Below are 22942 nucleotides of genomic sequence, written 5' to 3' on the forward strand. Positions count from 1 at the left end.
GAACTATATCCAATTTCTTGAGGGATTCCCCCTGAGTTTTTATCTTCGTGTTAGAGGAACCACTGCTAGAGGAGGACTGGAAATTTGCCCTTTCCTGGACTTGTGCATTTTTGTCTGTTTGGAACTGTGAATCCCTGCTGTGTAGCCCACAAGAAAGTACTCAAAATTTGGTGTCAAGCTGCAGCACTTAAAATATTTGCCATACATCATGTTATACTCTTCTTTTTCTATTCCATTGTTTTCCAGTGTTCTCCTTGGTAGGCAGAAGGAAACAGTAAATTTGGTTTCCATTGGATTTGATTGCTGTTCAGCTGGTTAACCAGTATGTTTTGTAAATTTAAATCAAGGAGACAAGGACATCATCAAATCTGCATAAATGTGAAACTTTACCAGTATGTCAAGTTCGTATGTCTTCAGAGGTTGAAATTGAGGTCAGAGCTTCACAGAGAAAAGCTATGATTTCCATATCATAGCTTGATGTTACGTAGTAGTTATATAAATATTAAGAGGCAAAATGTCTAAGTGCGCTTGTAGATTATAGACTATTTTCAGAACTACTTCTGGAATAAAAGTATCAAGATCATTTTATTTCTGCAGAAATTCAAGAAATGTACATTTTGGCAAATACTGAATGTTCAGTTTCTCTTCCAAATCTCAACCTATTGCCTTTCTTAGAACAGTTTGAAAAAGATGTTTTGGAAATGCTACTATGATGCTATTTCCTTTGAAGCCAAGTGTAACTACTGCTTGTAACCCTGAACAGGTGCCTAATTTTGTCTCTTATAATTGAAAGCTTTACATATATGGCAGCTTTTATTAGTTATGCACTACATATATGGCATGTGTAGCCACAGTGCAGACTTTTTTCTTTTTTCTTTCTGGTTCATTTTCTAGGGAGATTTGCCTTGTAGAGATTTTCCCTTCATAGTAAAGATTTCATGCTCAGTACTAGGAAAAACCTCAGTTCTGACGTAGTGTTTATGAGGCAGATCAAGCACTGCTTTGAAATGGCTTTGTAGGAACTATAGAGCCATTCCTGTAATAAGCCATACCTTTTATGTCTCAAATGTGTTTTTGAAGAGCAGTTATGGAGGGAGAGTATTGGTACTCAAAATTTCTGTTTCTCAGGTGCTTAGAACAAGGGTTCTGACTGCTTCAACCATGCAGTCAGTATTTAAAATGTAATTTCATTTACAGTTTGAGCTAAGTGCAATAAGAAGAATTGCCTTTCTGGATATGAGATTGCGTGACTGCAGGGAGGACTCCGTCAGTTCAAATTAGAATGGTGCAAACTCCTGGGGAAATGGACCTGCAGAAGAATCTCCGTGTGAACACTCCAGGAGGATTTCAGGTCTCTGTTGTCGTGCCATCAGCCTGTTAGTTTGTGTGCTGATATTGAAGACTGGGAATAAAACTTAGCCATATGTATGTCAGTAAAAACAGCTATATGCAGAAGTGGGGATTCAGAGGAGTTTTGAAAGGTGTTCTCCTAAGGGCTTGATGAATCTGTGATGTGGATTAAATTTGGGTGGCTGAGACTAAATGGCTATCCCTAAGCAAACATTGCTACATTGAAATGAACGGACACTAACTTTTCTCTTGGATTGATTTTTTTTCAGAAACATATCATGTTCTGAATGCCTTTGAGAATGTGTATTTATAGCATGGTTCTACAAAATTGCATGACACCAGCTGGATTATTTTTGTGGTTACACAATTTGTAATTTGAGCACACAGTCCTTGTGGATGTTGTGATGGAAACTACCTTAGAGTCTTCTCCAGTATTTCTGCTTAGCGTCTCAAAGTTACTTGAGTGGTCAAAGAAAAGAACTTTTCTCAGGTGTTTTGAACTCTAGGCTTTTGCAAATTCCATTTGAGACTCTGCTTGATGCTTAAGGAGAGATTTGTCATTTACCTGGTCAAGAAATACAGAATCTATATGCGTAATCAACCTTGTGAGGGGCTACTTTGTACCCTTGTGATGGGTTACAGGCAACAACTGCTTCATCCATCTGATTTTAGTATTCTGCCATTCTCCCATTAATTAATGGGTCTGTTACTCTGAGAGCCCATAAAGATGATGATATGGGTTTCCCCATATTCCACTTGAAAGTACTTTATAGATTAGACTGCTAATTGAATGCTTTATTTTAATTTAGTTCTTTTAGGAACGATGTCTAAATGCATCATCATGTACTGTTTGGAAGGGTATAATCTTAGAAGACGAGTAATGGATAATTATCTGAAAAGGGAAATGTTCAGTCATTATTTTTTTTTAAGACAAAGCAAATTGAAGGAAAGATTTGCCAATCAGTATATGACTAACAGATGATGAGGATAAAACTTCGTCAAACCTGTTTTTTCAGCTGTCTCTCTGTGTATGTGTAGAGAATATATGGGGACACAATTAACAGATTTTTCCAAATTTCTTAGTGTTTAAATGGTAGTTGTTGGATTTTATTTTTTTTTTTTTTCTTTCCTAATCTGAACTAGACTCTAGTCTCGGAAGATTAGGTAAGGAACAGTTTATTTTTCTATGTGGTTTGGGTTCGTTTCGCCATCTCTGGTAGTGGTTAGAACACGATGCCTTGAAAGGCAAATGTGAGCTGGGTGCACCTGAACGAAGGGTTAATCTTCCACGTAGCTCCTATCTCAGAGTAACATGGGAAAAGCAGAGCTTGCAAGCCTTTTTTGCCAATAGTAGTGTAATGGCTGTTTCTTTCAACGAAGTATTGGATTGAACATGTTTTCTGCCACGCTGGCTACCAAACACCAGTTACATGATAGCTAGTATTGATAAAATGTTATCTTTCAACTGAATTTTAGACCTGCAAGTAATTAGGTCAAACACTAATTCTGCAAATCATTGGATTTCCCCTTTTTAACAGGCAAAAATAGTAACTATCACGCTGGGGTCAGAGGATTGATGGCTGTTTGGTGACGCAGTAGGAGACAAGGCTGAGTGTTGCATTAGAGTATGGGCATCTCAGCTAACAGATCAAGTTAACCTGTTAGACCATGATACCCTGGCTGCTTGCAGGAATGAAGCTGTACTCTTTAAAAGGCTTGATTGGTGATTTCCAAACACGTTGTTGGCAATAGGTCACTGCCCTTCTGAAAAACACACAGGAAAGGGTGATATGAGCTGTTCGAGCAACTGAGGATGGACTGGTGTCCTCAAGGCAGTAGGAAAGGCAATCTCCAAGCTCCTCCTGCTCTGCACTGGGAGGCACTTGAGTTGGAACAGCCAGAGGCCTCGAGGTAGAGTTGTGCAGCTGCAGACATCAGCTCTGAAGTTCACAAATGACCTTGATCTGTCACCCAGTAAGAACAGGGCCTTGCAGAGCCAGGCTGAAGCCCTGCAGTAAAATGTGAATGATGTGGTATGAATACCAGTGCTGGCAAAACAAGAATGATGGCTCTTCTGGAAGAGAATCAAGCAGCGAAGTGGGCAGTGTGGCCAGCTGCTTCTGCCTGGAAGGTTTTATTATGTTGGACAGCACTTATTCTGGGGAAATTTTAAAAACATTATGGCCTTTTTAAGCAGCCTTAGGTCATTGGAAGGCATTAAGGAAAAACAGAGATGTGCTCAGGTGCATTTGTTCTTCTCTGAAGGTGAACCTTAACTCTTTAAGATGCCCAGCACCATAAGAACAGAAGTATTTGATATGAGATGTTGCTTTTGTTCAGTCAGTTTGTCATCACAGTGTTAGAAGAGAAAATACCCCAAGAAAAGATCAGTGCAAAAGATTCTGGGGGTATCTGGCAGCAAACAAGAAGCTATAAGGCTACTGAAGACCATGTCCTGGGCTCTAGTAGTGTGTGTCCAAAGGGAAGAAAAGGTTAGCAACCACAGCAGACGAGAAGGCTGGATTTTAAAATGCACAAAGGCAAAGCCTGATCCAGAGCAGGGTGAACAGCTGGAGCATAGGAATGAGAGCCTGGAGGGCAGAGAATGTCTGTGTGTTGAAATAAAAAATTTTGCCAGTCTGTCTCTGCTGTGGACAAGCTTGGTTCAAGATGGGATTGCATTTCAAGGTTCACTTTGGTGTGTCTTAGTTTTTATTGATGATAGAGGAAGCTTTACCATGGGTTCTAATTCAGCAGCAGTCCTGTGCCATCAGCTGTTGTGTCTTTGATACCACTTTTTTCAGTTCTGTTGGCAATGTATAGCCTGTCTAACGCTCCTTTTGTTGCCTGGATACGGCTACATTTTGCCACTTGCATGGTGTTAAATGATTCTGCCTGTCTGATGCATTGATTGTACATTTCTGGAGGAAGGCCTAGCTAGCAGCAATTCTCTGAGCATTAGAGAATTTTATACGTTTATACTAGAGTGTAACATGGGATAATCTGAAATTTGTGGTAAAGGAAGGTTGTTTTCCCTCTTCTTCCTCCTCCATTTTTGTGGTGTATTTAAATAGAGAGCTTTTTAGGATGCCATTCATTACTTTAGTTTGCTTGTGAGCTGCTCTGGGTAATAAAGCCAATCTGGTGGCTTTCCTACCACTATAGCACCAGGCGCTTTCAGGCACATGGTAAAAGGAAAATTGCACAGGCAACAATTAGGTGTCTCAACTGAGGAGGAGAGATACGCAGCAGGTTGCTGGGTTTTGTGTTTGGCAACAGAAATCTGCACCTCAAAATCTGCACATCAAAAAATTGAATAAAAAATTTTTAAAAAATTTGGTTTTACCATGTCTATTACTGCATGAATAATACTTAATAAAAATTGTTCTTGCCAGTGAAAACCTGAAAGACTTGATGCTTTATACATTTGGCTGTATTTACAATTTAAGTAGAATCTGTGCTCTGTCAACCACAGAAAGGAAGGAAATATATGATTCAATTCTAGCCTCCTGTCTCCTTTGGTGAAAATGACCCAACATTGTTTTTTTTTCCTGAATTGATAAATAATTCAGCCTTATTTTCAGTATATATGCCACTAGCTGATGATCTTTAGAGTCTTTCACACTTCATCTTCCCCAAACCTACTCTTGCCCATAATTCCTTTAGCATGCTACTAAGCAAGGCTATTTTTGAGAGTCTGGGTTTTTAATAACTTTTGATTTGAAAAGTTGACAGGTTGGAAGTCCTTATCTACTCTGATTTCAGTGGAAATTAAATACATAAATATCTCTGTGGAACTGAGCCATAATGGATGAGCTGCTAGCAAAACTGTTTCATCTGTTAAGAAAATAGGCCTCTTCAATAGAGGACCGAATGACAACTGAAATTGCATCGTTAAAAAAAATATAAGGGCTATCATCAAAATTAGCAGTATAACCTTATTTTGATCTTGAAATAACTCTATCAGAAAAGATTTCTTCATTTCATTAATTTTGGTGAGAACAGGAGGCCTTTATCACTAGCTGTTAGAACAGAAGAGATTAATGTGCTGCTTTCAATGGTGGCAGGCTAACTGTGGTGTACCAAGAAGTTAGGTTCTAGGACTAGTGGCAATTAGTATGTTTAATAATATGGAAAGGGAATTAAAATGGGGAGGTTATGCTTTTTGGGTTTCACAGATTTACACAATGGATGCTTTATTTATATAATAAAGAGATTTTTTAAAAGTGTAGTTGCTAAAGAAATTTAATGTAGGAAAGTATCAGGTAATTTTTAAAGAAAATAGTCCCTTTTTAGCTCATTAAGTACCATGAAGATATTACCAAGAGGGGTCAGCTAAGGAATGTAAGAAATGGCCCAAGATTCATGTAATAAACAATTACAGTTTTCTCTTGTGGATTTTGTCTTGTGTTATTTCTTCTCGCAATTCTTTTAAGAATGTAGAGATCTTCTGTGTCTCTTCCTGTATTTACAGAAAATTTAAAACTGGTTTTAGAGTAAAATATATTGCATATGTTCAATCTCATCCTTTTTCCATGTGCAGAGATTCATCCGTTGTGTTTGGGAATTTTATACAGTTAAAACCATACTTTTGTAGAGTTTGAGATACCCTGTCATTAATAGAGTCAAACTTGCTACCAAATACAAAAGCAAAGAGAGCAGAAATATTCTTTCTATGTTCAGGGTATTCTTAATTGTTATTTTGGATTATTGTGTACAGGTATTCTAAGGGCATGTCATTGTCAGCATGCTCTTTAAGTGAAGGAAAAAATCATATTTGACAGGAATACTGGAATATTTTTTACAGTGATTGAACACTTCCTTAACTGAATGTTTTTGGTGAATGATTTTTTTTTTTATAAATAGAAACAGCAAACTAGAGGGTATGTAATAAAAATTAAGTAAAAAATAACAAGAAATGTACATGAATGTACTAGGGTTTTTGCTTCATTAATGGAAATTTCGAATGATCCGGAACTGTTCTTCATTAATGGACATTTTAAATTATCAGAAACTGTTGAAACAATGAATGTATTGTCCTGTTTGCACCTTCTGTCTTTTCTCTCTGCTTGCATGCATTTCAAATCATGTTACGAATGTTTACCTAGGAAATGACTACTCCAGTTGTCCTGTGTCTGTTCTCTGTTTGGGGGAAAACTTATTGAGGAGCCTTTAAAGCAGCCCCTTTCTTCTTCTGAGATGCAAATGCACTATGGCTCTAGAGGCTAATAAACTTTCACAGATTAAAAGAGTACTATAAAGAGGTGCTTTCATTTTTTCAGATGTGCTTATTCCGTAATAATAATACGTTATTATATGAGAACTGCTGCTAATGTGTACAAGAATGCATAAAAGTTACTGTTTGAGGGAAGACAGCTTTGAATGTGTTTGTGGCCTCGTCTGTGGCTGGTGTAGCAGGCATGGTACTTTTTGTGGATGGGCAAGTTGCACACTTCTCATAGTATGTCATAAAAGCTGTGGTTTTTTTCCAGTTTTAACTGGGATTCCTAAATGAACCATATTGGTCAGATATGCTGTCGCGTATTCAAAACAGCTTGTCCATCCAACTTTAACTTTAGAACTATCTTACATAAACATAAAGATTATAAACCTTTTTCCTAAGAGCTGCTGGTTTGGTTGTAGGTTTAGCTTTTCAGCTTTGTCTCAGTAGGAGAATACTTACTACTGTGCTATGATTTGGAGCGATTTCACTTTTGTTGATGAGTTGTTGGAAATACTATTTAACACAAAGAGCTATAACGTGTGCTCAAGTCTTTAGAGTAACTTGCCTCATACCTTACTAACTCAAATCCTGTGTTATCCTCACAGAGTGAGCATATATATATATGTATATATATGTATATATATGTATGTATCTCTCTCTATATAGATATCTCCATGTTACTGTATACTCAAGAATCTGGTGTAAAGAAAAAAAGGATAGATTTTTTTTTAATATAGGCAAAGTGACAGCACACATGTAAACTAGTAGCAGTCTGCAAAGTAGCTTTATTTAAAAATATATACATGTACGTATCTGCTAGATGATGTAACTTTTGAGGAATTATCTGCAGCTATAGAATACTTTAAGTTAAAAGGGGACTTCTAGGTCTGTGATACTGAATGTTCAGATTCTGAACCAAAATTAATGAGATCTAAGTTCACTTGTCTGTTTTACCACAGACCTTGTGTGCTCTCACGGAGGTGACATCCTTTCTTTGTGGCTTATGTTTCCAACCTGCAATACACAGGAATATTTCCTTACTTGGCTCTTTAGTGATCCTAACTTCTGTGAGGATGGCATATATGTCCCTTTTTTCTGAATGAGTTCTGCAGTAAACACAATTGGCATATTGACTGTTCTTTAAAAAAAACTCCTGATATATGCTATTGTTTTCAGGCAGTTTTCAGCTGCAAACTTTGAGCAGCATATAATATAAAAATGGCACACGTGTGGATAATTCCTAAACCTGAGTTGTCAAAGTCAGAAGCAGTCAACCAGTTCTAAAAATGTTGTTGATGTACACTGTGTATTTCAGCCTAAAGGCTGAAAATATCAACAGCAATGGGTATTGGATATAAAACAGCCAGAGCAAAGCTGAACCTATGGTCAGTCATGTGGAACTGCTTAAAGCCAATGTCTCTCTTCTGAAGGAGCTAGAATTGTCCTATTGAAATATATCTTCATAGTCATTTTACATTTTGAATACCTGTAGTCCCTAGTCTGTGAATAAATGTGCTACTCCAGTTGCCAGAAAAGGAAGCTTGATTAAACTTGTCAATCCTATTGAAAGTTGACAGCTTTATTGTCCTTAGATGTGGGGATAGCCGTGCACAGAGGTAGTAGGTGAAGAAATCTGTGTCAAAATTGAAAAAGTAGTGTGCTGTTAAACTTGAAATCAGTCTAGGATGTACTGGAAGAGAAAAAAGATTCTTGGCAGCAGCCAGGAGGTTCAGATTTTCAAATCTTACAGTATTTTATATTTTCAAAATTCCCAGATGTGTAGTTTTTGCTGTCTCCCTTCTTTTGTGAAGACAGAACCAAGCTTATATTTGACTTTTTTTTTCATTATTTGCTTTTATGGACCTGTATTCAGAACTACCTTCCTTTTTTCTTTTTTCATTTTCTTTTTGACCAAGAAGCAAAGCAAATAGTTTCCAAGTATTCACTGTGTCTGGATGGTAGGATAAACAAAGGGTGATAGCCTGATGTCAGTAACAGCATATGCTTAATAAAGGGAGAAGATTTCTTCCAGTTGTTTCCATGTTTTGTGTGATTTTCGTATTTACCTTTTAGCATTCACAAAACTCATCTATTTTGGATCCTTCTTCGTAGTTTTTGTTTCTGGTATTATGGACAGCAAATGGACTCCATAAAGCTCTTCTCTTTACACAGGAAGTCATTGCTTGTGGCTTTGACATCTTCCAGTCTTTGCCATAGTTCCTTAAATTCTAATTCACCTTCTGTTTTGTTTATTGCTGTGTTCCTCTGGTAAAATTTCTCAAAGTTAAATATTTAGATTAAGTAGTAAATCTGGTCAACATCTTTGTTTTAGTCTTTCTATTTAGCTGTTGACTGTATAACCTTAGAATTGCCTGCTTTTTTCCTTGGACATTTTCTTCTAGTCTCTTTTTTTTTTTTTCCTTAGGATATGTATCAATAATATGAAGTTTGGGTGAGAGGTATTTTCAGTTTTTCTTGTAGGATTTCTTGACATGCTTACTTTGCTTATATAGCAGCTGCTGCCCTATCTGTGGCACTAAATTTTTAAAATGTGTAGATAGTTATATTTTATCTGTGTTCACATACGTGGGCCAAAGTATTTGCACTGTAGACAGTGCAAAGGGGGGGATGACCTGAATACCTGGAAATGTCCAGTTCATTTTCTGTAATGGGACAGTTTTAGGACTGTGCAGCCAGTGTGTGTTTGTATGTGCTTGCTATTGCTTGAAGTTTCACTACTGCTTAAAATACTTCTTTGTGGAGTGTTAAGTGCGCTTGTTTAATGATTATTAAGTTGCTCCACAATTTTTGTGTGGTTAAATCTTAGCAATAGGGAAGAGCAGGTATATGTGGGGGTGTGGCTTTATTTTGTACACTGAAATAATTTTGTAGTGTTGACAACTAACATGTTGAAAACTTGATATTAACGGTAATTTAAGAGAATTAAGCGCCTAAGTAGAAGGTGAGTAGCCTCTTTAAAAGATGTTTTACTTGTTGGTTTTTAAAATAGTGTTTTTTCTTTCTGTTTTAGGTTTTCTCAAATAATGATGAAGCCCTTATTAACAAAAAACTACCCAAAGAACTTCTGTTAAGGTAATTCTACATAACATTGTAAGGAGTAAAAACCTGAGGATTGTATGTTGCTTATGTGTCTTACAAGCTATCAAGTGCTATTCATTCTTTCTTAAATCCTCTTGAAATAAATAATAATACATCTGATTTAGTTCTTGGAATTCTTGAACTTGTTGCTTTGATTTGTTTTAATGTGTTCGAATTATACTATACTGTGGAAGATGCCCTTTAATTGTGATTTTTGACTTGCATGTCAAGAAGTGAAATAAAATGTCCAAAAAACTTTGGTGTACCAAGTAGTCAGCTCTTCCACACTGCACAAGCTTTTATATCTGTCTGAAGAGCCTAATTCTCTGTAGTTCACACTCTTTGTGCCGTGAACTTTATTATAACAAAATAAAATACTAATTCAATGTCAGAACTTCCAAAAAAGTCACTGCAGTGAAAAGCTGTATCTATTACCATTACTGGCAGCCTGTGTTATATAAGGTAGAACCAGCAGAGGGATCTTTCTTATTGTAGTCATTGGGTTACTCATAAATTTTACCAGCTTGCTGGTGTGTGAGTAGATCATCTTTGCAAAAGTCACCTAGAACTCCAAGATCCGTAAGTTCAGCCCATGACTGATGGATGTCTCACGCTCTCATATGGTTGGAAGTTGATTTCAAGCAAAGTATAAATCAGCTGCCGAATGTGGAGCTATTGCTTGGTTGGATGTGGCCACTTCAGAGCTGGAACTGAACCAGGTCAGCAACGTCTTCTGTACCTACATAGAGGTTTTGTTATTGACTACTCCTTAAGGTGAAAAAAAAAAAGGAAAAAAAAGTTCGCTTGCGATGGTGCAATTACAGTTTTTAGTGTGGTGTTATTAAAATTGAGCTGATGATTTTTTCTTGATATACTGAAGAGATGCTTGGGTCAGCTTGCATGTATGTCATTGCTTCCAGTCTGATCTGAAGTGCAAGAATGTCTCAATGGTATTTTGCATCTTGTGCCCAAAGAAAATGCTCCTGAAAACATTGTGCCTATCACAATGCTTTCTCAATGTATTAAAGAAGCAGACTGTTGGAGGGAATTGAATTTCAAAAGGTTTTTCATTTTTGTTGAGAAACATTCCTTATGGTGGCAGCCTGTAAATTAGACTCTTAGAACTGTTTAGAAAATGTGTTTAAAAGAGACACATCACTGAATGATGCCCTGAACAGAAATTCTCATACATTTGCTTTGTTGCACTCAATGCCACACACGAACCACGAGATAAAAGTCAATGTAGGATGTTGCCTCCTTAGCTAAAAATCATGATCTGCAAGCACTTATTTTCTAACATTACAACTCTCCCAATATTTGTGGAAATTAGTGTCCTTTTCACTGTTATGGATGCTAAGTATCTGATTTATGTAACTGAACAGAATTTGTTGATATGGTGTAGGCAGTGAAAAGTATCATGCACTGAGATAGTAAGGACATCTTCTTTTGCAGCATCTTTCTTATGAGAGAGGCTGAGGGAGTTGGGCCTGTTCAGCCTCAAAAGGAGATGACTGAGAGGAGCCCTCATCAATGTTTATCTATACCTGAAAGGAGGGTGCCAAGAGGATGGAGCCAGGCACTTCTCAGTGGTGCCCAACAATAGGACAAGAGGCGACGGGCATAAACTGGAACACAGGAAGTTCCACTTCTTTTCTATGAGGGTGACCAAGCACTGGAGCAGATTGCCTGAAGAGGTTGTGGAGTCTCCCTCACTGGAGATATTCAAGAACCATCTGGATGCAATCCTGTGCCATGGGCTTCAGGATGACCCTGTCTGAGCAGGGAGGTTGGACCAGATGACCCGCTGTGGTCCCTTCCAACCTGACCCATTCTGTGATTCTCTGATTTTAAAGAATTCAGCAGGAGAAAACCCACAAACAAGTCAAAGTAATTAGGCTCTACCAGTGGCTTAGCTGTTTGTTCTTATATTCAAGATAGCTTCTTACAAAGCAACTTGAAGGATGTGTAGGCTTATCTTGGATTTGACCAACTGAGGAAGTGGTGCAGCTAATCCCTGCCACTACGCTGTTATGGCAGTGTCTAAAGAAGCCTTTTGCACGGTTTAAAGGCTTTGTGGGGCTGGAACAGCAATAAAAAATATCCCAGACCAAGTATACGCGGAACTGATTCAGCCAACTATCTATTTTTTGTGCACATATGTCCTTTTTGCAGTTGCAATTTGATTTACCAAAGTAGTGTTGCAGATGTAGCTAGAAGAGTTGATGATCTGAGAAACTGAACTGGGACTGTCAGATTTCTCAATAAAGAACATGATGATCTCATGCTGAATGCTGGGACTGGGTTTGCTCTGCCAGAGAGAAATAAAGTGCGTATTTCACTATACCCACAAGATTGTGCTGATCACCAGGGTTTTGGAATGGAGTGGAAGGGAATGGGTGGGAGAGGTGCTCTGTAAACCTCCATTTGAAATTGTACTGCTGCAGGGACAAACTCACAAGGCCAATGGCAGAGCATGTTAGAGAGAGGGACATGCAATTGGGTTCTCAACCCTGCAGAGTGTAGATACCTAAGGAAGTTTAAGGGCACAGACCTGCCTCTCTAAAGGTTTATCAGTGGGGAATTTGTTTTATGAGCCTGCATGTAAAGGCTTTTGCAAGACTGAGTCTGAATGCCTTTCGACTCCTGAAACAGTATGTGCTAACGCTGCAACATTTTAAAATTGTCTTGCCCTATGGTTATGACAGGAGAGCTTAAATATTGCTGCACTGAGCGTAATTAATATTCTAATTATTTTTCCTTTATTAGCTCTGCAGTCTACCTTTTAATTAAAAGGAGAGTAGACCAGTTGCAGTGGAAACATTTTGCTCACAGAGCTGGAGCTGAGTAGTAAACACCACTGAAAGTGTCATCAAATGCACTTAGTTTGCAATTTGCTTGTATCAGATGTGTATGAAAACTGTTAGAAAGCGCTACAGCCCTCTTTAAAAAAACCTCTGTTGGGCTTGTGGAAAAAAAGTGATTAATAGCTTGTTACAAATATATGGAAATTAAATGTAAACACAGTTTCTTCTGTTGTCAGAATTGGTCTTGTTCTCGTTTGCATTGAGTATTTAAATTTATGTAATCTGGCTATAACAAGCAATCAATCCAATTTTTTTCTCTAAAATTGAAAAACTTCTTGATGGTAGACGGAATAAAACCACTTTGAAATTTATTCATAAAATAGTGTTGCTATACTTGCATACTCTAAAGTTGAACAAAGTAAGTCCTTGGTCTTTTACCGCAGTTCATCATCATCATCATCATCATTATTAATATTATGATTGCAATTATTATTACTATTACTAATGTAACAACCAGAATTATATTGGAAGGTTTTCAAGCCAGTGTCATGTTTGTTGCACATTTTCTGTGGAGTATCTACCATGCTTGTAAATAAATGATTGAGACCCCCAGCTTCTCAGGCACAAAACTCATTTGAAAGGATAAGAAACCAGAGATTATTTGTTCTTGCTCAGATAACTGGGCAGAGGAGGAAGAGGATTTCTGATTAATATGGATAGTGTTGGTTTTGAAGAAGACCCTTGTTTGCAGGGACCAGTTATACTTTGAGGTTGGTAGTATAGTTTGAGTGGAGAGAGGGAGTTATTTAATTTGTAACTTTTTCTGGTTTATGGACATTTATTTTTATTGGTAGTATTGGAGTATATTTTTACCTGTGAAAGAAACAGTCTGCTTCTAAAAACTTTCTTTTTTAGTATTCAGGCTAAAGGAAAAATTACCACCCCTGTTAGCTGTTGCAGTGCTATTAGTTTGCCAGTTGGCAAGGAATGCTCTTTCCCCTCTGCTATTACATATTGCAAGAATAAATGCTCAGTTGTATGGTGTTTAAGTAAGAATTGTGTGGTGGTGTTATAAATCATGACATTTAAACAGTTTTTGGATGATTGTAGCTTAATTTTTTTTCTTAGCCTGTGTGTTATGGGAAAGCATCAATTGAATATACAGAACATTCATTGTAGAATTGCATTGGTGTCTGAAATTCATAAACCCATATCTGTCACCAGAAGAATCAGAAATCAAGTCAGGCCAATACAGTTTTAATGGTAACTTTTCTAGTAAGACGTCACAGCCTTTAAGTGGCTCATCTTTGGTTTTGATTCATGTAAATTGCTGGGGAAAAACCCTAGAAAAATGGATTATTACAGTTACAGTGTGAATTTGAAAATAATTTGAAACAAACAAAAAAATGAAGTGTATGTAATTAATGTTAGAATGCTCTGACAACAGCTTTTTCTTCCTTTCTTTTTTTTTTTTTTTTGGTGCTTGATAAAAAGCGATAATGCACTTTTGAAAAGGGAGATACAGCCAGTACTTTTGGCATGTAGAAAGATAGATAGCATTTGTTCATTTGTATTTTAACTGCTAATGTTCTGTACTTTTTTTCACAAAAATGGTAAGCTTAGAGAACAGAGATGTTTGTTCCTTTCTGCCACTTAAACTACTTTCAGTTCCTTTCTGCCTACAAAGTACCAACTTCATAAATTGTACCACAAATATAGAAACGATTGTGAGTTCTGCTATAAACCATACTTTTTGAGTGCATGTACTCAGGAATAGATCTTAGCCATCAGTCTCAAAATTTGAGTGGCCAATTAGATTTAGAAGATGATAAGCAAAGTTTTGGGACTGAAATTAGGAGAGGAGTCCAGGAGTGGTGTTCCAGCAGCAGCTCTTCTTGTAGGCAGGAACATGCAGCTTGTGAGTTTAATAACAAAGTATAAGTTTTCATGTTTCTATTCTTTGTTTTTATTACTGCACACTGCTTTTTGCTCGGCTTTTAGTGTGTTCATTGTTGTAGAGAAAAAGTTACTGTAACCTTAAACCTGGTGAAGTCAAACACAGTATTTGATGTATTTGAAGTGATGCTTTACCATCTGTGTGCTTGAATGTGGGGGAAATAAATAAGAAATACAGCAAAGACTACAATAAGAAATTGTCATAATGCCATGGGTATTTCTTAGCTAGGTCCTGGAGGTACTTGGAGGGCCCACAATTATGTAAAATTTGGCTGCTGTATCTTAGCATACAGAGTACTGACTAGTGAGTCAAAGAAATGAAAAATATAAAACTTTTGTCTGGAGCAGTTCTTGATTGGTAAGAATTTTGTAAGCAGAAAAACAATATATGTGTTTTGAAGGGGAAAGGAAAAAACAATCTGTCATCTCAGACATGATTCATTTTCCCCACTACAAGGATCTGTATAATTAAATGGGGAAATATTTCACCCTGAATAGCTGAGACTGCTGTTTAGTGTTTGACAGTCTCAGGGAAATGTTCCAGTTCTATAATGCACATGCAATATTTTATTTTGATTTTAGAGTGTTTTGCAAGTCTTCAAAGTCCCCTATAGTAGTCTGCCAAACAACTGCAGTTTAACTATTTAGAGTTCAAATTGATACAAGTATATAAACTATTCATACAGATTATGAACTGAAGTGATTGTATAGGAGTTTCTTGTGAAAGTAAGACTTCTGTATATTTTCGCAAATCTATGACTTTTGTAAAGCAAATTCTAATAGTGCCTCATACAAGTAATTTTCATTAAGTCTTTTAATTTAGAATGCCTGAAATGCATCTGTCCAAAGAATTAGTGCAGAGCAGCACTAATTCACACTATTCAATATAGTGTAAGTATCCTTTAAATGTTGGCTAACTAGAAATGTGGAGACTAACATTGACAAGAAGCAAGCAGAAACAATGCATCTGATGACAGCATAGTATCAAATCCTGACTCACTTCTGTGGAATCATATATTCATTTCCTGTGGTCCTTACCTCCAAAACTGCTCAGAAAGTCAAGTGAGTAAGTGATCTGAATGAGCCACAGGCACAGGTCATGGACAAGATAAAGCCTTTGGAAATTAGTTAAATATTTTGGTCTTCAGCCAGAGAAACGACAGAATTATAGTTATTTTAGGTCTATATAAGATATATTGGGTTCTTTCAGAAACCTTACGTTCTTCAGCAGCAATTTAAGGAATAATATATTATCAATGCTATTTTTGTTTTAGCATGATTTATGTAGTGTTACAACGTATAGTCATTCAGTTTTTCTGTATCTTCAGAGTTCAAGGTAGTGTATCTAACTTCAAATATACACAAACATTGCAACAAGTTGCCATCTTCTGGTTAATCATCTTCTGTTAGAAAAATATCCTTTTATTCTGAAGAGGGATAGGGTTTTAAAACTCTCCAGTGACTTACCTCGTATTCAGGACAGAACTTGGGGTCTGCCTGAGGAAACTAAAGACTCAATCAATGCTTGGTGGTCAGCATATCGCTTCAGAATGTGGAGAAGGTCTCATGTTGACCTTTTTTTTTAATACTGCTACATGCATTGTTTGTCTGCTTATGAAATTCTTACGAAGATCAGTTCCAGATGCAAGTTTATATTTTTCAGTTCTTTGCCTCACCAGTCGGCACTTTGTACGCATTTTCTGGCCTCTTTGTATGAGATGCTAAACATTTGCAAATGATTATATGAACAATTCAGTTTGGCCTTTTGAAATTGGAGTAGGTAGCTGCGATCCTCTATTTAGTAGGTTTAAGTGGTTTGGTTTTATTCACAAGCAAGTGCTAGTGTAAGCTCAAAGCGGAATGTTTTGGGCAGCAATATTTCAGATGGAATTCCTTCAAAAATATGAGTGAGAGGCTTGAAGAACAGAGGCAGAAAGTTGCACACTAGTGCTCTTGTATGCTGTGTTAATGAGGGAGAGGAGATTTGGGAGTGGAAGAGGGGTTTTATTGTGTCAAGGTACCAAGTAAGATTTGTGAATTTTGAAAAGAAATATTTTCTTTAATGTTTCTGCTTGAACAATTGGGGCTTCCTTATAAATGGAGTGCTTCAGCTTTACTTGGTTGAAGTTACAGGTATTATCTCTCAGTAAGAACTTGCTTGTGACAAAGGATTAGTCACACTGGAACAAACAATAGTAAATAAGCATTTGAAGCAGGAGTAACAGCTAAAGGGGATACAGCAATGACTTACACAATCCGTGGAATTGTACTTTACCATTTATTTTGTTTCATTTTGTTTTTAATTTATTTGCTACTAAACCTCTTTTTGGAATCTCATATTTAATGAAGACTTAATTCAATTTAGAGCTTTATTTACCTTGAAACTGGAGTTTATTTAAACTCAGTCTCTTAATTCGCTCATTATCAGAATTAAATGTTCAGAAGTATTAGTGATATAGTGAAGACCGCTATTTATATGGAGCTATGGGAGGCAGAGGGGGAAATACTCTTCCTCATTTCCATGTGAAAAGTGCCATCGAAGAATAAAAGGCAGTCAAAAAATACTCTTTACTTTCTAAAAAGAAAAAAAATTGAATATTGGTGCTGGATGGTTTAAGTAGAAAGCCATACATAAAAATACCTAGACTTTTCTGGTCTGTAATTCATGAAGTATTTACAGGAGAGGTAAGCATTATCTCTGTGTTCATGATGCAGACACAGGCATCAGGGAGAGAAGTCTTTTCTTCAAGATCATCTTCCAGGCCAGTAGCAGAGCTGCAGGTTGGATCAAGTCTACTGAATCCTTCTCCAGCAATTAAGCAAAGCACATAACATCTATGGCAGTAATGATCTTGGTTTATGGAACATCCCTAGGCTGCATGTCACCAGTGCATCATGCTATTCATCCACATCTCTACCCAGCCACTAATGTGCACGGTGGCTATAGTGGATTTTTGGCTGTTTGGTACCCACATTATAATCCCTTCACTCATGGGGAAAAATAGACTGTAGGATAGTTGGAATGGCCAGAAGGTTGGATTAGGACTGTGGGCTGCAAATTAAACCACTGTGAACTAATCATTAGGCTGACTGCTTTTATTTAGTGAGATCTGTTATAGTTGCCAAATTTGTACTTCATAAAATCACTTCATAAAAGTAAAATCTACACTAAAAAATTATAGACTAACTGAGGCCGGAAAATTAAACGGAACTGGCCCTGCTTGAATTTATTATTGGGCATTTTGTTTCAGATACTGTGAGTATCCGAAAAGGTTGCTGTTGACTTATACATGGTCATACTTTACAAATAAGTAAAACTTATTTTTAAAGAATGAGTAATATGATCCATTTGTCTTGCAAGTAACATATAGACCATAAAAAGTTAGATGCTGCCCTCAGTAAAATGAATCCAGCAAAGCTGATTATTTGTAGAAAAAGCTGATTTCTGCTTCAAATGAAAATAGATGTGAAGCATCCTTTATGCAACTGCCAATAGTTATGCCAATGTTCTGTCGCAGTGAGTACCTTGGGGAAAGAAAAGGAGTTTGGCTTGTAAAGAAGTGGTTTTTGATGCCACATTTGTTACTGAAAGACTTGCTATGGAGATCAGCGGAGAAAGACCTGAGTTGTTTACAAGTGGAAGCTGCAGGGTTAAATTACTGGAAACTTTTGGAGTTTCTAGTTTAAGTGCTTCATGTTACAAAATAGCTCATCTGCAGTGAAAAGGGATTTGTTTTAATAGTTGACCTGGAAGGTCAAACATTAGGTGAGTCAATGTACTTTGTCTCTCTGTGATACTTTTCCATGCGTGTAGGCTTTACTCTTCCATATTGCATGTGAAGGACATTAATGCGAACGGATTTGCTATGCAAGGAATTGTAGAAGTCAGTAAGAAATCTGTAGTGTAAAATGGGGAAGGCATAATAGATTTGTTGTGTGTGTGTTTTGTAACAACTGGATAGTGTGGTAGAGTTGAAAGGATCTTCTAAGCGGGTTATCTAGTTGATGTGCTGTCTTCAGTGAGGCCTTTCTCATCCTTATTTGGTTTTAATGTTGAAAAAGTTTGAAAATGAAAAACAGAAGTTCTGAAGTGGAATTACACTTGCAAGTCAGTTATACACAAAACCATATCTTAGGTTTTTGTTTAAGGTTTTTAGAAATTACCAGGTGTTTCTGTCATACCAAATTTTGGGGGTAGGGCCAAAATTTCTAGGAAGTCAAGTATCTGTGTGTGGTGCTCACTGCATGCATCTTGTTATCCACTTTTTATCAATCCTTATAGCATTGTATCAAAACATTTAAAACTAGTAATTGCCAGGCCATTACTTCAAAAGCTTATTCTTCAGGTAGTCAACTTTGGAAGGGCCTTACAAAAGCAAGAGAGAAGCAGTTCGACTCTTGCACAATTTGATTTCTCTCTCTGTAGGAGGTACACTGTACAGTGCTGGGGTTTTGAGAAATAGCTGTTTCTTTCTGTGGCTCCTTGGGGAAGGAAACAATGTTAGGAGTCAGCTGTCTCTGTGTTTGGAAAGACATTGGACAGTCTGTTTAAGCACAAGGGAATAATGAAGCACATGTGGAAATACATGGGAAGATGATGGAGATAGTAGATCACCAATGCTTGTTGGCAGAACCATATAAATTGCAGTGAAAATGCCTCAAAAAGGTGACCTAGAAGGTCTGTGGCTCTCTTATGCTGAGTTTTTGTGAGTCTTGGGTATCAAGAAAATTCCAGACTAGAAGAATATGAATCCTAACTGCAACACTTTTAAGCAGGCAAGAGAGAGATGACCAGAAATCTAGCCTCCTATTCAGTATGCAGTGGAAAAATTCACCACAGATTTGTTTGATTAAAAATTGAGAGAGAGGAATATGACAATTTTGGTTTTCTGGGAAATAAGTCATTTGACAATATCATTCTTTGAAATTAAAAATTTGGTTGGCTTTGCCAACCAAAATTACATGTTTCTACTTACATATTTGGCTTCTAACGTGTGGTGTTTTAATTTTAAAAGTGAACAGTGTGTGTGTGCAGTTTATCAGTGCATGTTAAAGGGATTAACTTATAGGTGACACAGAGGAACTGTAATGGTTAATCCTTATGAAGACATGGCACTCCTAAGGAATTTCATGAATAGCATGATAAATAGTGTGTGTTCAAACAAGATTAATTTTACAGATTAATTTTGCTTGGATAAATATGCAGGAGTAAGGAATGCTACAGAAAGAGCTGTGGCCTGGGCTGTGTACTCCCAGAGCAGGGTGTGATGGTGAAATGGGTGAGATACTGTAAGATTCTTGTCTAATGCTGTGTCTGAAAGGCTGCTACAATGGCCTGAAGTGGCATTGAAAATGGGGTTAGGGAAATCATACTTCATGTCTGTGTACAGCTTTTTTGATAATAATAAATTTTTTTAATGCTGCACATGCTTCTGATGTCTACATTTGAAGAAACATGCTGAAAAAATAATGGGCAGAGAAAAGGAGATTTACAGAACTAAAGTAAAACGACTGTTAAAATAGGAATTAAAGATGACATGATAAGTGGCTTTTAAACTCGGTGAGGAGAAAGTATGAACTGCTAAAGCACTCTTTAATTTGGTGAAGAAAAGTAGAAAACAGTGTAGAGCTGGAAGTCAGACATTCACCTTGGAAATAAGGGAAACATTTTGACAGAGTGATTAACCAGTGGAACAAACTACCAGAGAAGGTGATGATTTTCCATGTCTTAAAGGCTTTCAAATAAAGAATAGATTCTTTTCTGTAAGTTAGGCTTTAGCCAAATGCAAGTTTGCCATGAGGGAGTTGAGGAACTCTGAGCTTGTACAACTGTTTGTGCCTTTGGCATGACACTCACGTGTGCTGTTAATGTTGAAAGGTCTCCAAGGCCAAACTCATGAGCCACGTGTCCAGAGTGGTGTGTGCCTAGGGATGAAAAGGCTTGAAGGGCTCCAAGTGTTGGTAAGTGTATTTTCCTTCTTGAGCTCAATACGGGCTTACTATGGAGAATTGAATAGTCTGGGATACTAGAAACCAGAATAGATGATCCTAAACATTACTGTGAATTTATTAACTCAATTTCCATTTCCTTGTATTAATATATGCCAAAGACTGAAGTGGAAATGAATCCTGCTGCTGGCTGCATTAGCTTCCGCCTCTGTAACTGTGGTCATAGAGGACAGAAGTGCTATACAACCAGCAGCTGCCCTGCTTGGTAGTTTTTTCCACTTTTTAAAATTGCAAGTGCCTGCTGCTGATGGTCCTTCATCCAAGTGCCAGACAATGTCAGTGTCTGACACTGACAGATGATTGACAATGTCAGTGTTTCCATCTCAGTTTGTTGGTTGCATTTAAAGTCTTTAAACACTCTGAAGTCTTTTAAAGACTTTAAATGACTTTAAACCTGAGAGTCTTGTGCCTCTTGGCTAGTTTTCCTGACTGGTAAGGATTTGCTAGTAATTCTGTGGGACTGCAAGGAGACAAGCAAGTGTGTGTTAGTGGTACCTGTGCAAGACTGTACTATAGGGGGTAAATAAATAGAAAAGCATTGGAAAAAAGTGTTTTTGAGCATGTGTGCAAGATGCCTCATTGGAATTATAAAATTATTTACTGGCATCTCTTGCCTACTGTACTGTTTAAGTGAAAGGTAATAATTGAGCTTTTGCTTGCTGATAATGCATCTTAATGTTGTTACCTGTTTTGATGGGGACAGCTTGGGCTGCCTTGCAGGAAAGTTTCTTCTCTAGAACAAAAAAAAAAACCAACCCTAAAAGCATCACAAGTGTTTACGCTTACTAAAATATTTCTTCTCATAACATAGAATAACCACTTTCAGTCTTTGACTTTTTGAAAAGTCACTTCTTACAGAATGAAGCAAAAATAAATACATCTGCTCTCCATTTGGTTTTAATTTACTTTTTTTTTCACAGAAATCATGCATCAGCGTAAATCTCTTAACATCAATAAACAGTGAAACGAAGACAGACTGCCAGACAACTCAGAGTGCTGGGGGTGTATAAAATACCCTTTCTTCAACATCTTACAGTTTCTTCTGTTGTTTCTTAGTTCAGTAGAACTGGATACCTCACTTCTAAAACATGTCACGTTCTTAGGCAAGAGTATTGTGTCACAAGTTCTTTCTTTGTTACAAATAACGTGGAAATCTGTCTTTTGTGCTTCTGTAAATCTGAGATAACCCTCAGGTTCCACTCGCACAGTGGTTCTATGAGGAAGCTTCTGCAAGCCAAGAAGCGTTTGCAGCTCTCTCTTGTGTAGTCTCCACACTGTCACCTGCTGACATTTCCCTTATGGCAGGGAGAAAGGTGATTTCAGAAGAGGGTTCCTGGTGGGTCACTGATGTTTATGCTGCTCTTAAAAGAGAGAGAACACTTTTCAGTGTTTATCTGAACACTCCAGAGATTTTCTGAGCACATTAACTGTGTACTTTGTGCCTGAAATGCCGCTAAGTTTCCTAAAGTGGACAGGCCTCAGAAAGGGTGTTCACATGTCAGAATAGATGCTATCAAAATAAATGTTTTATAAACTGTTTCATAGCTTCTGAAAACATCTGTCCTTCTGTTTGCTTGGCTATTAGTTTTTTTGAGAAAATTTATTACTGTATGGTAGAAAAGAGAATTTCCAGGTGTCGAATGATATATTGGAAGACTACTGTCTGAAGTGATCATAGTAAATGCCCAAAAGGTTGTTATGTTTAAGAAGTACTTTCATTACGTTTTTTTGCTCTTACCACAGCTAAAAATCACAGTGCTTAAGATTTTGAGGCATCCATTTTGAGCTCTAGCTTCAGATTTTCATTTGAAGAACAGTAACCAGAATGCTATGTGATTAAATTCAGCATCTCTTACCAGTTGTTTCTTCCTCAATGTTAACATCTCACTATAATATGAAATTCTTCTTATTGCTGTTCATTGTTTTAATGACTGAAAAAGTTCCTTGGCAAGCAGGTAGCAGTTTATCAGTGAATTACAGGAACATCTCTACTTTATTTCATAGCTTTCATTCTCTGTAATAGAAAATTATTTTTGAATAAGGTCTATATTTTATGCTTAAGCTAATGATTTCTTTTTCACTGAGAACATCCTTTGAACCAATTTCATTGATGTTTAGAAATGGTATTTAGCAAAATTCATTTTGACAGTGAAAAATTTCTTTCTGTAAACTATTACGAGTTGACAACCCTGAGAAATTGGTTCCATGATCAGAAAAGTAAATCTGAATTTTCAGCTGTAGTTGTTTCTTGTAGAGTAAATTTTAAAGAAAGGTACTGTGTTAGACTTGGTAGTCACTGTGAAACCCTTTCAGAACTTTGGGTCATTGTCCCTTGTATTAATACATAAATTCTTGACCTTGGATTTATCTATGTGTGGTTATCTATTTCTTACTCTTCACCAACCTCTGAAATCTTCATCTGTATTGTGTAAGTTATTTCTTTAATTGTAGCACAATTAAAGGAATATAAGCTAGTTTCTCTGAATTAAGAAGAAAAAAA

The 22942-nt window shown here is 37.0% G+C and overlaps 1 protein-coding gene across 1 annotated transcript in view; it reads left to right on the plus strand.

Moving 5' to 3' along the window:
- Positions 1 to 1238: 1238 nt before the first annotated feature.
- Positions 1239 to 22942, plus strand: part of FBXL2 (F-box and leucine rich repeat protein 2) — a 45461-nt gene continuing 23757 nt past the window's right edge. Inside the window, exons 1-2 of the mRNA XM_042044198.1 lie at positions 1239 to 1351; positions 9606 to 9667. Coding sequence (XP_041900132.1) covers positions 1283 to 1351; positions 9606 to 9667 — 131 coding nt within the window. The 5' untranslated portion in view covers positions 1239 to 1282. The remainder of the gene's footprint in view (positions 1352 to 9605; positions 9668 to 22942) is intronic.

The sequence above is a fragment of the Corvus kubaryi genome, unplaced genomic scaffold (assembly GCF_017639235.1).
Source record: "Corvus kubaryi isolate FWS band 111438036 unplaced genomic scaffold, C.kubaryi_AGA036_p1.0 37398, whole genome shotgun sequence".
NCBI classification, from domain to species: domain Eukaryota; kingdom Metazoa; phylum Chordata; class Aves; order Passeriformes; family Corvidae; genus Corvus; species Corvus kubaryi.